The sequence below is a fragment of the Protopterus annectens genome, chromosome 3.part1 (genome assembly GCF_019279795.1).
Source record: "Protopterus annectens isolate FY-2018-M chromosome 3.part1, PAN1.0, whole genome shotgun sequence".
In the NCBI taxonomy this organism is placed as follows: Eukaryota; Metazoa; Chordata; order Ceratodontiformes; family Protopteridae; genus Protopterus; species Protopterus annectens.
The window spans coordinates 1,085,771,016-1,085,785,657 of NC_056732.1; the positions used below are offsets into that span (position 1 = coordinate 1,085,771,016).

The 14,642-nt window shown below is 40.0% G+C and overlaps 1 protein-coding gene across 1 annotated transcript in view; it reads left to right on the forward strand.

Moving 5' to 3' along the window:
* Positions 1–14,642, forward strand: part of STAU2 (staufen double-stranded RNA binding protein 2) — a 3,898,627-nt gene that overhangs the window by 3,667,505 nt on the left and 216,480 nt on the right. Inside the window, exon 16 of the mRNA XM_044067226.1 lies at positions 12,468–12,512. Within this exon, the coding sequence (XP_043923161.1) occupies positions 12,468–12,512 (45 nt within the window). The remainder of the gene's footprint in view (positions 1–12,467; positions 12,513–14,642) is intronic.

The following is a 14,642-nucleotide window of genomic DNA, read 5'->3' on the forward strand; positions in this document are numbered from 1 at the left end:
GACCTCACAAGATCCAAATGTAGTGAAAGTTTTGAAACATGAGGAGAATAAATCTATCATGACTTCCCTGCTTAGTCTAACAGAAGCATATCAGCGTCAAGCGGGAATGTAAATCAAACCAGAAGTAGATAAATATCAGGCAGCAACTGAATGTGCCAAAAAACAAAAGAAGGAGTATAAGGTGAAGGTTCAGAAGAGAAGGCATGAAATGTGGAAAATACATAAATATAGTTGCAAGTATAGAAAACTCCTGGAAGAACCTCCTGTTGATCAGGATTGAATTCAGGAATGGTTAAGGAGAGGTGAATTAAAACCAAAAGATGAAAGGTTGATATTGGAGACCCAAGAAAGTGGGCTACATACACGCTGGTTTACAGAGTTTATTGAACGTGTGGGAGAAACAGATAAATGTAGGTTTTGTCAAACAGAAATGGAAACCATTGCACACCTTGTTGCTGGTTGTGACCTACTAATAGCAGAAGGACTGTATAGTGAAAGGCATAACAATGTAGTAAGACTGTTGCACTGGGGAGTGTGCAAATATTATGGTACTGAGGTGGCTGAAAAACACTGGAAACATAAGCCACAAATCATCATAGAAAATAATGAAGTCTACTTCACATGGGATCACCCACTACCAATAGTTCAAAAGATAAATGCGAGAAAACCAGATATAGTGGTCCATGAAAGAAGACAGAAGTAGCATTGATCATTGAAATCGCCACACCCAGTGACTACAGTGTCTTTCCTACAGAGAGACATAAAGTCACAAAATGTCAGGATTTGTAGGCAGAAACAAGAGCAGTGTGGAAGAAAGATATCCAGACAGTTCCAATAATGGGTCTCATAAAAAAGAATCTACAGTCGTATTTAGATATGTTACCAATATATGTAACTCCATACGAACTGCAGAATGAGTCATTACTGGGCACATTGCTGGTGCTGTGAAGAGTACTTCTGGCTGACATCAAAGACTGAAATAATACTAATTTCATGAACTTTAATCGTACTTTGACTTGGGAATGGGGTCCATTCCTGTCATGGTATTAGAAGCACAAAAGACTTGGAGAAATTAAAAAAGGGAGATCTCAGGCTTCCAGTAGGGAATCACAGTTTCGTGTGATATCTCCCTGGAGAACCCCACTGAGGAAGTCCCTAAGAAGAAGTGCAAGAGGAAGCACTTGGACTCTCCACAAGAATCAGTCATGGAAGATACCGACTTTGATGAAGGTGAAGGGTCCCCACAATCACCTCCAGAAGAAGTCTCATTTGGAGACATCCTTGAGATCCTAAAACAGAGAGGTATTTGGACCCCCAGCAACCCTTCATCTGAAGAGCCAGTATTCCTGGAGGCTATCGGTACTGGCTTCTCTACCTCCTGGGTTACTCTGCCCACTGATGAGCTCATTGATTTGGTCTCTCAGCGGACGTGGAAGAAATCCGACCCAGTTAAACCCATGCCCAGAAGACCGGACAAGATTCTGGCACCACTTTGGGGAAGGAGGTGCCCATTAATGCCATGGTTGTGGTGGCAGCCACCAAAAACAAACTTGCCAAACAGAGTTCCACTGTTCAGCCCCTTAACAGGGAGTTTAAGATGATGGACAGGTTTGGGAAGTGTGTCTATGCTTCACCGACCTTCACCCTAAGGTCGCTAAATTATTTGGCACATTTTACTAGGTTGCAGAGTGATTTGATCAAGGAACTTTCAAATTTCCTCTCAGGATCCATTTCTGTAGAGGTCTGATCATCTGTGACTTCTCATTTGGCTCCCCCTACAATATACATTATGAATTCATTCATGAGTCTTATTTCGCATGCAGTCAAAGGCGGCATCTCCATCAGGAGACAAGCCTGGATTTGCTTATGTGATTTTGTAGAGTCCTTCAAGTCTTCATTTGTCAATGCTCCCTTTGATGGCACTTCTTTGTTTGGCCCCACAGTGAAAAAAAAAATGTATCCAGGTGTGAAAAGGATGGAAAGACCCTCTCTGCAGTGGGCATACATTTTTTGACCCCCTCAAAGATCGTTTTCAAGCAGTCATTGAGATGGTCAAAAGATGTGGTTCAGGAAATCTCAGGGTCCTTTCCAGGACACACATGGAGGAAGATCCCCAAGGGGCAGAGGGGGGAACTCTCATAGTCAACTTCGCCCCCACAGCAGAGTAGGCCTGCAAAACCATGTGTCCATCGATTCTTTCTCAAACAGACCCTACCAGTGCTCCTGAAAGGAGGCACAGTTGTCCACCTTGGGAAGCAGTCAGGGAGCTGATTATCCTTGCACCAGATACCTTGGCTAGACATAACATAAGATACCTGGGTGCAGAAGATTATATTCAGAGGATATATAATACCCTTTTCCCTCCCACCTCCAATCTCAAGAAAAATCCTCAATTCTCCACTCAGTTAGAGGGAAGAAGCTGCAATTCAAATGCAAAAACTGCTAGAAAAAGAGAGTAATCCAAGTGGTCCCACCAGACCAGATATAATCCGGAACTTACTCAAGGTTCATTTTAGTGCCAAAGAAAACATGGGAGTGGAGACCAGTTTTGGATCTTAGCAACTTGAACAAATCAGTTCGACATACCAAGTTTTGGATGGTCATAGTTCAGTGTATTCTCCCCTTTCTGGGCAAGGATGAATGGATGTGTATGATAGACCTTCAGGATGCGTACTATCACATAAAGATGAACAGATTATCAAGAAAGTATTTACACTTTTGGCTGGGAGTCAGTCACTTCCATTTCAGAGCTCTGCCCGTTGGTCTCACCACAGCCCCCAGGGTGTTCACCAAAGGCATGGCAATAGTAGCAGCTCATTAGATGACTGGCTCATTACCTCCCTGACCAGGCATCTGTTGATGAGGGCAAGAAATCAGTTTCTCCAGACTTGTTCTCATCTGGGAATAACCATAAACTACAACAAGCCTCAGCTATAATCAACTCAAAATTTGGAATTCATAGGAGCAGTTTTCAACACAAAGTCAATGACTGCTTCACTACCTCCCTCAAGGGTATAAACTATCAGATAAAAGGTCAGAAAAATAATCTGCAGTATCAATATTTTAATTCACTAGGTCCTTCAAGCTCTAGGACCAATGTCAGCGGCAATAACCTTAGTACCTTTAACCATAATTTATATGAGGATTCTCAAGCGGATGCTAGCAACACAATGGTCAATACCTTATTAACCCATGTCAACTCAGGTATGAATCACTCAGACGTGAACGAGAGATCTCAGGTGGCAGAATCAGTTGGATCAGGTTCTACAAGGCCATCCATTGATTCTCCCTCAGCTGAAGGACGTAGTGATCACAGAGGCTTCCCAGTTGGAGTGGGGATGGGGTTTTTTAATGGGGCAGACAGTCCAAGTCACTTGTTCCCCCAATGAGGCAAACTTGCATATAAATGGTGTGGAGATGAGAGCAGTGTTGTTGGCATTGCAGGCATTCCAGAATACTCTACATTCAGGAACAATTGCTATTCAAATGGACAATATGTCAGTTGTTTGGTACATCAACAAACAGTGAGGAACCAAATCATACCTCCAGTGTTGAGAAACACTCAGAGAATGGCAATGGGTGATCTCATCCAACCGCTTTCTTGTAGCAGTGCATATTCTAGGGAAGTCCAGTGTGATAGCAGGCAAACTGGGCAGGTACATTCTTCTGCCTCGCGAGTGGTTTCTCAACAAAGTGACAGAAATGATTTTCATCAGTTGTGGCCAGCCTTGCTGTGGCCTTTTTGCGCCTCCCCTGACCAACAAATGCAGCAACTAGTTTGTCCTAATCCCTCCACAGGGGGAAGCTTCAAGGGATGCTCTACTTCATGATTGCCCCCTTGGCCTACTTTATGCCTACCCACCAATCCCACTAATTCTGAAAAGTTGCCAGGTTGAAGAGCAAAGTCATCCTCATTGCACCTTACTAGTCTTGACAGGTTTCGTTTCCCTTCCTTTGGCCTCACTTACTTTACCAACCTTGGATTCTGGATCTGATTCCAGACCTCCTGCCTCACCTGGTGGTCATGATCCATCCAGACATCTCAAATGTCAGGCTGATGGCCTTGTTTCTCCAGTTCCATTAATAGACAGATAAGCAGTGCTCTCTTCCCAGTCCAGCATATCCTTTTATCTTCCCATAAATCTTCAACAAACAAGCTAAAACAATGAGCAAAAGGTCACACAGAAAAAACAATCCGTAAAAGCTAAGACCTCTTGTATTAGAGGCACATGGGATTATATGCAGACGGCCCTTATGAACATTTGGTGTTTCAGCTATATGGCAATTCTGAATGCCCATGACTTTTTTAAGTCATTTAATGGGCAAATTCAGGCCAATAAAGCCAAACCACAATATCTGTGGGCATGCATGTTTTAGCCTTGTTATAGCCTCATCAGCACAGTACAAGTGGACTGTTTGACTAAGCATTAGAAACACATGGCTTTTATACCCAGCTGGTGTCCATTACCATTAGGGTGTCTGCAAAATATCCCAACTAACAAACTAAGACAATCAGTAAAATCTAAGAGAAAATTCTATCCAAACTAGAATTTCCACTGAGTGACCCATCTGACCTCATATGTATTTATATGCATATATTTGGATATATCCCATGTGCCTCTAATACAAGATGTTTATATGTTTTTTATATATATATATTTATATGCATATATCCCATGTGACTCTAATACAAGAGGTTTGAGGGGTCACTCAGTGGAAATTCTAGCTTGGCTAGAATTTTCCCTTAGATTTTACTCATTGATAAAACTTCAGCAAGGAAAATCTATTTAAGTAAATGGAAAAAATAGGCACAACAAAATCATATCAATCCCCTTTCAACTCTAGTACATAACATACTTGACTTTTTAGCTTTACTTTGAAAGAAGGGGCTAGTTCCTCAACCATTACGTTTTAGTTAGCAGCAATACCAAATTTTCACATTGGATTTGAAGGTCCTTCATTAGCCTCTCATAAATTGTGCAGAACTTTCTTGCGAGGTACTCTTTTTTGAGACTTCTGTTTAAAGACCCTACTCCCCCATGGGATCTCAGTCTGGTACTGCAGGTGCTAATATATTTCCTCTTTTAACCAGCAGCTAAATATAAGCTTAAATATCTTACTTGGAAAACTGTTTTTCTTGTAGCTATTACCTCTGCTAGACAGATTTCAGAGATTCAAGCCTTCTCTGCAAAACTTCCATACTTGATCTTTCACAAGGATAGAGTGACGCTACAAACAAATGCCTCTTTCCTTCCCAAGGTGGTGTTAAAATCTAATATCAATCAATCCATTAATTTGCCAGTATTCTTTCCTAATTATGCAAACAAAGGCGAATACATGCTATATTTATTGGATGTTCACAGACAATTACATTTTTAACTGCATAGAGCAAAAAAATCAGGAAAAACAGAGCAATTGTTTGTTTTCTTTGCAGAATTGAAATTGGATAAACCAGTTGCAGAAGTAAAGTTAATCAGATGGCTCAATGATTGTATTTCATTTATCTATAACAAATTGTATATTACCATACCAGAACTGGTACAAGCTCATTCAGCTAGGTCCATGGCAACTTCTTCAGTTTTTCTATCCAGAACTCCCATGGATGAGATATGTGCAGCAGCAACTTGGGCTACTCTCCATACCTTTATTATCCAGTACAAATTGGATCTGGTCTCTAGGGGTAGAGCATCATTTGGTTCAACTCTGCTCAGGAATATCCTTCCTTAGAGTCCACCCGGGATTGTATGTAGCTGGGGCCTCTGTCCCATCAATTGAGGATAGAATGAAAATTGACAACTTCAGATAAAGAAATTATGTACTTACCATAATGTTCTCTCTGTGTTGTCCATTTACATTATTTTTCAACTTCCTGCCCACCAGCCCCCATCTCTTCTGTTCACAAACTAATGGACGAATGAGCTGTTAGAGGGACATCATTGTGCTTTATATTGAGCTCCAGATATAGTTTTTTCCTTTATTGAGCACATGCAATTTTATGTTTCATAGATTTTAGGCTTGTTAAACATTCCTTTTCTGGTAAAATCAGCAAACAAGATCTTCTTTATATACACCCCATGTCAGATGATCTTACTGACCAATCGCAGACCATAGTGCTTCATATAAAATCCTATATAAACACCTAAAATCAGAGCCTCTGCACAAGGATAAAAACTTTAATTTGTTCATTAAGACCTGCGGGTCCGTCAACTGCGAGTCTTATCTGCCATTCAGCTTCATGGCATTTAAGCCGAACATTGTAATTGCATACATTTTTATACACAATTTTATCAGGACTAAAGACACATCCATGAGGACGGCTCAACAGATAAATTTCTTAGGCTACCAAGAAAATTTTTCCTATGCGATAATGCACCATGAAGACATATGAAGCCTGCTTCACTGGGGTAAGGGATGGAGGGCTGAGGCAGGTGCATGTGTTACCAAGGGTAAACTTGCTCTTCCGGACAAAACATTACAGTACGTCTCAGCATTTGTATCTGGTAAAAGATGATCTAGCCTCAGTAACAGAACAGAAATCCAAGCCAGCCCTAATAGGTAACTTCCCTCATAAAAACACAACCCTGATAATGGTAGTGCCAAAAGAAGATATCGGTAGTAGTAGGTTATGACTGTTTGTGAAGACAGTTAATAACGCAACCAGAGATTCACTAACAAACAATAGCTGCCAGTCACATGAGTACAAACAGAAAGCAACCACAAAGTAGGCATAATTGCGCTAGTAGATTTAACTGTGCTTAGTTAACAGATGAAAAATTCATCATCATTGAACAGTAAATGAACAAGGAATTTTGATGAAAGTCTGCTACAAACATCGTACATTCAGTAATATCTATGAATTAAATCACCAGACTTACAGGAGAGACACAGCATGTCTAGAGGTCCAAGCAGCAAGGGGAGAGGTTTGAAAATGGCGCCCAAACCACAAGTGATATCTATCACCTTTGTATGGGGTGAAAAAGAGGGGGGTGGGAGGGGTTAGGAGATTGTAGGGTCCGGATTACTTAGTTACATACCCAGTAGTTCACCACCCAGCAATGTAAACCTTGGCTATGGATGATTGTCATTGGTGAAGTGGCACCCTGAATCCATGTGCAAAACTGGAAAAAAGGGGTTGTGGATGGATGGATGCCCTTTATCCACATTTTTTTTATTTCTGAAATAAACATTGGGCAATAATTACCCCTAGGCCAGATGCGAAAGATAACATTTTGGATAGCAGCTTGAGTGTTATTGAAGAAGGAAGGTGCATCGTTGGGATTAACATATGCATATCAAGGGTAGAGCTTGTTACATTGTAGTGAAGAGAGAAGAAAATTTGTTTATTTGAAGAAAATGTGTGGTTATCAGTTGTGATTAGTGGAACTTTTTTGAGGTCAGAAGGATAAACAGGACATGATAACTGAGTGTGTTAAATAGCAAAACTATTCCATGGCATCTATTAAGTATGTTAGTTACTGGGAGGTCTAGGAGTCATTTTTGCCCAGAATGAGGACTGGGATGGGCAAGTACTGAGATCATTTTTATATGGCACTTCGGTGAGGCAGGATGGATAATTTACTGTTTTAGAGGCTTACTCAATTGTATTTAAGAAAGGAGATAATTAATGTGGGTGTAGATAGATGAGGTTAACACACAGGAGCATGCCTCTCAACCTCTTAGAGCAAAAAATCTGGACAAAGCCACAAGTAATGGGAGAGCCCAAAAATAAGGACACTTTTTAAAGATTGTACAAACTTAAGTTGATAGAATAACAGCTTTTGCATTATTATGACTTTTTGGAAGAATATGAAGTCTGAAACTCAAATGTCTTCCATTATTTTCTGACTTCAGTTCTCATTGATTTGCTAGTAAAAACACAATTTTATTAGAAACAGACCAAGTGTATGAGGCAAAAATCTGGACATTTTGTGAAAATCCGAACAGTTGAGAGGTATGCACAGGAGCAATATGAGGTTTAGTATTACCTCACAGGCTAATTAAGACAGCGAACCCTTTGGGCTCTTAGTTGGAAGTAGAACTAGATGCTGAACATTTTAACATTTTAATGCTGAAAGCCATTTTTATTAGGAATGATGTTCTAATGCCAGTTTTTGAGGTGTTCCTTTGTAAAACAGTTTTCACTTATGGGTAAATGGGGAGTAGAAGTCATCTTCTTTAAGCCATGTTTCTGAGATAGCTAATGTGTCTGAATTATGGTTTATTATTCAGACTTTAAATGGTTCAGTTTTGTTATTGATGCTTCTAGAAAAGGTGAAGTATTTGTAAACATTTTGGGGTGCGGAGCATGACTGTAGAACGTTTGATTAAGGAGAGGTAGACAGGAGACAAAAGTTTGATTCAGTATCACATTTAGTATCTTTATGGTTAGTGTAGTTCAGAGAAAGAAAGTAAAGTATATTGTTAAAAGGGGGAGTGTTTGAGAGAGTAGGGGAGAATGGTGGAGTGAAGTGCTGTGAGTATCTAGGTGACATTTAATATTAAAGGTTGAAAAAAGTTTTTTATGCATGAGAGTCGAGGAGACTTTGTAAGGGGTACATATTTCAAGGGCACTATGTAGAAAAAAAATAATTAGAGCATCAATTCCTTTGTTGGCTGGACCAGAGTTTAGGGGCAGAAAGTGAAGAGAGGAATTGTGCATAGCTTAAGAGGAGTTTTAGAACGTAAGAGAGATCCTAGGTTAGTGAGAGTAAATGTAAGAGATCTAATTAGAAATGGGAGGGGGTGTTCAACAAGACAATTAAAAATACTGTTTTAAGCAGTGATGACTAAAGAAAACAACAGCAGCCTTCACCTGTAGTGGAAAAGCATTGACAAGTTACAGCATAGATATCACAATATAGTTCCGTTTTCAGGCTGAATCTTCAAGGACATGCAGCAGCATTTTCCATGAGAGTTTAACTAACATATACTGAAATGTTTATACCAGCTGGATGGTTCCATCATGTGTATTGTGCCATAGAGGAGTCACTCATAGTGAATAAGACTGTTGTACCCCTCTTAGGTTGCATAAGTATTACATTAGTTTTCAACTGTGCTGTATTAGCTTCCTCTAGTATTCTAATAAAGGGAACTCCTTGCATGTCATTTATATATTTATTGCCTACTCTTCTTTTAACACCTTTATTGAATTATCACTTAAGACCTAGACGAACATGCAGTCTTATAAAAAGAAAACAAACCTTATTAACATATTCCTAGTTACAACCATTGTAAATCACATTTTTTGTATAACTCACCAATCCAACATTACATAAATTGCTCAGTTCCTGCATCCCTTAAATCTCACTCCTTCTCCAGAGCATTATTCTGCATGTATTTCTCCCACAATTTCCATTTTCTATGTAATTTGCTCTTACCCTTTTTTTAAAGATCCCACTTTCAGTTATTTTCTCACTCTCTCTTACAATATTCAGTATTTCAAATACAGTTGGGTTAGAGTTTGAGTTCCATTTTTTAGTAACTGTTTTTGGCAGCTACCAGAATTAAACTTGGAAAGGGGCCTTAATATGTCTAGGCAATTCACATCTTGTATCACAGCTCAGAAAATTAATTTCCTTAACTACGTCCATTTGTTCACCCAGTATTTCTGACAGAGTACTCTGAAGGGAATTTTTGAAGTCTGTTAAGTCATTATACTCCCAAAAGTTAAGTTCCCATTTACCTTTTTCTTCTCCATCACACCTCCGACATTTGCCATCTACTTGAGGAGAAATTCTTCGGAGTCTGCTTGGGGTATAAAAATACCTATACAAACACTTTCAAGCAAAAATCCTAAACCTTCTAGATTTTGTTGCATACTTGGGAGACATACATGCACCCTCCCCTTGTTTTCTTGTGAATTGCTTAGCCAATCACTCACTTCTCAGTCTTTCCTAAAGTCCTTTGACTGATTCCTATAATAGTGCAATTTTTATATACCCTACTAATTATCCCTTTTTTAACAGCAGCTTCTGTTCTAGATTCAATTAAAACCTCTACCAGAGCACGTCTTTCACTTAGGATTCCTCTATCCCTTTCTCTTTGCCTATACTCTGATGTCAGTCCCTGATAGGGAAGGCAGTCTCTAGCCTGCAGTCAAATGTCTTCTTGGCCTCTTCCCAAACTTAATTTTCCCTTTCTAGTTATTTGCTCCCAATATCTTTGTTCTTCTTTCTTTTTTTGTAGCTATTATCACTTGGGTTGGTCCCACGAGACTTGCACCCTACACGTGGGTGAAAAGTGAGGTGCCATTTTTAGAGATGGGTGAGGAAATTTGACCAATGGGGTAACCTGGCTTTGATGACATCTTTGACACTGTGCTCCACGGAAAAAAAAAATACATTTTCCATGTAAATTATTTTGCACGTGTTTCATAGTACCTGACATCCTGTCATTTTTATAGGAAGTACAAATACCTGTAGTCATGATTTGTCATGAGAAATTAAATATTAGTTGTTATGTCTCACTAGTGGCATATGAGTAGCATTTAGAATTATGATGTATATGCAGACTTATCCTGCTGGCAGTTTGTACTGCTGTAAATACAGTGTTAGACTGTTAGGACACTGAATGTTTTAAATGTTGTACTTTATTGACTGTTTGTGTGTATACACCTATTAAAATCTTTAAATTGTAACAACATAATATTACATTGCACTATTTCTCACTTCATATCCTATGAATTTAGCAGATACTGGAGGTGCATAAGTAGGACATCCTGTTTTTCAGTCAGACTAGATATACATAGTTTGCATAATTCTTTAGAGATTATAATAATCTCACAGCACTAGTCATAGCAAGTTAGTAGGGCTTGAATATGTGCACTATGCAAGGTGATTATGCTTTGCATTCTAAGTTCTTATTCTCATATTCTGACACACAGATTTATTGGTAAGGCAGCATACTGTTTGTCTTTTGAACTTTCAGCCTTTTCATGTTTGTTTGGTTTATAGGGTCACTTCCACCTGCTTAATAGCATGGCTAGCATATATTCTTCAATGAATGTACACTGCAAATGTACATACATGTCTTAGACATCTGTATAATTTATTTTTAAACGTACTCAGTGAGTGGTCATTGAACCAACCAAGCATGTTTATATTAAAATGAATTCACAGATATTGGCACTGATCATGTACATATAACTTTTACCATTATTTGGTTACGTTCGTGTTTCCAGATTATTTATTTTCTCAGCAAGCCAGTTACACACTCTGTTCTTGAAATATCAGGCTTATAGATTCATAGGAGGTTACTAGATTAGCGACTCTATAGCCTTTACAGGCCTAGCCATGTTAATCCCAAGTACCCCCATTTGTTCTTTTTTGGGTAATTAAGAATGAATTTATGAACAGAGCAGGTCTGTGATCAACACTGGTTACCCCAGTCCATGAGGCACAAGGGTGCCACCCTAGAAGCAAATTTGCTTTTGAATAGGGTCACTGAGGAGCTCTATTTTACGTAAATAGAGAATCTATCCCAGAAAAGTGGCAGTCTCTGGGAGACATATCTGTCTCTCCAGCATGATCTGTTAATGTCACAAGCTAGGTTGAGATCTGTAGAGAGAGTGACTCTTGAGCCATTTGACTTATGGATGTGCAGCATTTCCATTAGGGCAGGATTGGGGATTGCTCTATGGGTCAGGCACAAGTCACCTGTCAACAGCCTGTAGGATACAGAGTAAAGTGAAAGGGTTTTCAGCCTGTCCACGTACGCCATGGTTTGGAATCCCTGTATTTTCATAGTTAGAAACCTCTGAGGTCTTTCCACCTGCTGAAGGTGTCTGGTGAGATACGTGCAAAAGGGTGCATTATACTCTGTTAGTGGTCTGAAAAGAGTCGAGTACGATGGAGTTATAGCAGCCCTTGACCTGGATGCTATGCCCTTATTTATGAGGTGTGCTATGTAGAAGGCTTTCCTTACAGTCGAAGATCAGATTGCTATCAACCTGTGTTCCCAAATCTCGCACCACTGGGTTGGAACTCAGGGGAGTGCTGTCAGTATTTTGTTTTTTTTTTTGCATTTTGTTGTAGACCATGGCTTTGGCACCAATCATTTGTTTGTGTTAGCCGTTCTTGTAATACGTTGACATTATTGGGGGACTCAGTGATTTGCTCCCAGTTTGCAATCATCAGTGAATTTGGTGAGCCAAAGGCCGTCTTCTTTGACCAGGACTTCTGAGAAATAGATGCCAAATAGTAAGGGGCCCAGCACAGACCCCTGTTGTACTCCACTGGTGACAGGTATACTGGTGGAGGTGGAGTCAGCAGTTTTGACAGTGTGTGTTCTGTTATTGAGCCAGTTGGCTACCCACTAGTAATGTAAGGTTTAATCCCTATCTGGGAAAGTTTTATGAATCTTATGAGGGCTTCAGTTTTTAATATGAAATATGTTGTTGAAATCTTTTATTGCATCATCATAATATAAACATACAATTTAATTTCTTTTTTTTTTATTTTCTTGTATAGCTCCAGTTCCCAGAGGTCTAATTATGGCGTCTTTGAAGGAACTCGGTAAGTCAATTACTGTATGAAGTACTATTATGTACTGTTAATGGATATGAGTTATTTGTGTTTGTTTTGTCTGAATTAGCTTCACAGTGTAGTCAGTTGCATATTTTGTTGTAAATCACACCATACCTTTTAACTGTCCAGATTTTCACAGAATGTCCAGATTTTTGCCTCATATTTTCAGTCTGTTCCTCAAAAAATCTGTGGTTCTCTGGCAACACTGAGGAGTGATGTCACTAAACAGTGACATACGTTTGAGTTTCAGATTTCATATCCCTCAGAAGATGCATGCAAACACAAATTCTGTTATTCTGGCAACTTTTTAACTTTGCAAGTGCAATATTTAAAATCTGTCCTTACTTCTGGGCCTTTGTCCCAACCTTCCCAAATTATTTTTGGCTTTGTACAGATTTCTTGTGCAAAAAGGTTGAGGTATGAATTACACCCAGAGTTTTGTTATTGGTGTCTCACACAATGGACTTGTGAGCATTTTGAGAAATGACAAATAAGTTTAAATTCCTGTACTCAAACAAACAAGGGATAACTGACAACCACTGAGGGTAAACCACAATGGTAACATCACCAAGGCAATGACACATAATGACTGCACGTGACCTTGAGAGTGAAGTTCAAGAGATCACCTGTCAACTCGTCATTGTTTTAGCAAATCTCAAACTTCCAAAATTATTTTTATTAAAACTGCGCTCAGTGTACCTAAAACAGCTTTTTTTTTGTAGGGGGGATTCACACCCCCTATCTTAAATATGCTAATTCCACAGTTTTGTAATAGTGCAGAAAGGGCAGAAGTCAGTTTCACTGAGTGTAGTTTGCTTGTGATGGCTTGGCTGCATGTCACAGAAAGAGAAAGGAAGCCCTGACAGTTGCTCAAGTGTCCAAGGTTCATTTTAGGGCCCTACCACTGGAGGAGCCAGGTAGGGAGTGGGATGAGTAAAGGGAGTTGGCCTGCTTGCTTTCTACGAGGGTGGGAGGGGTCTACAGGATAGGTGTGAATTCCCTGATAGAGACTGGGTAAACCATTGCACGTCCTTCAGGGTTAGTGGGAGAGCTGCTTGATGGTACTGTTCCTTTGCAGGAGTGAGGGAATGCCTTTTCTAGATGGCCCATTTCTATGCCACTGAATGGGCCAGAAAGAGTGAGTCAGATGGCACTGGGAATACAAGGATCAAGATTGTGGTTTCCCATGGTGAGGGTCTTCCATTGCACACTTTTTACCATAGGGAGGTTGGCATAATGGTTAAGATATTTGCCTTACAGACACAAGGTGCAGGATTTGATTCTCACATGGGTTAATTGTCTAAGCTTAAAATAGCCCACAAGGGCAGTTAGCCAAGTACTCGTGAACCTATGAACACTTCCCTTGCACAACTGAATGTGGGCAATGACAACTGCTTATAAAAAAAAAAACTCCTCCTCTGATAGCTGCCTTAATGATTTCCCCCTCCAGGTTGACCTTGTCCTTTTGATGGCGAACGGATGGGGGAGTTTGCTGGGATGGGGCTAATGATTAGCTGGCAGTGAGGACAGTGTGTGACAAAAAAAAAAAAAAAAAAAAAAAAGAGCACAATAAATGTATAGTGTTTATCATATTGATCACAGCTACAGTAGCCTTAACTATATATGTTATATCCTGCCAAGGATGTAACAGCTGGCCAGCTTCCAAAGTTCAGGGATCCCTTCATAGGTTCATAGGTGTACTAGGCTAATGGCCCTGGGGCCTTTACAAGCCTAGCCATAGGATTACCCTGCCATTGTGCCACCCGATCTTAGTTCCCAGTGCTTCTGTCGAGTAGAGCCACTGGAGTTATCCCCGGGGTGAATTTTCTATTTCCCATCCACTCATCAAGATTTCTCTTGAAGAGGGTCAGCGAGGTGCTCTGCTTGACATGTACAGGAAGTCTATTCCATAGCATGGGCAGTCTCTGGGTTATGAACCTGTCCCTCCAGTACATTCTGTTGATTGTGGTAATGAGGCTGAGGTCTCTGGAGCGTGTGGTGCAGAGGGATTGGGATTTCTTTAGATGTAGCATTTCTAACTGAGCTGGATCAGACATGGCTTTGTAAGTCAAACAGAGATCACCTCTAAGTAGGCGATATGAGACAGAGAATAGCTGG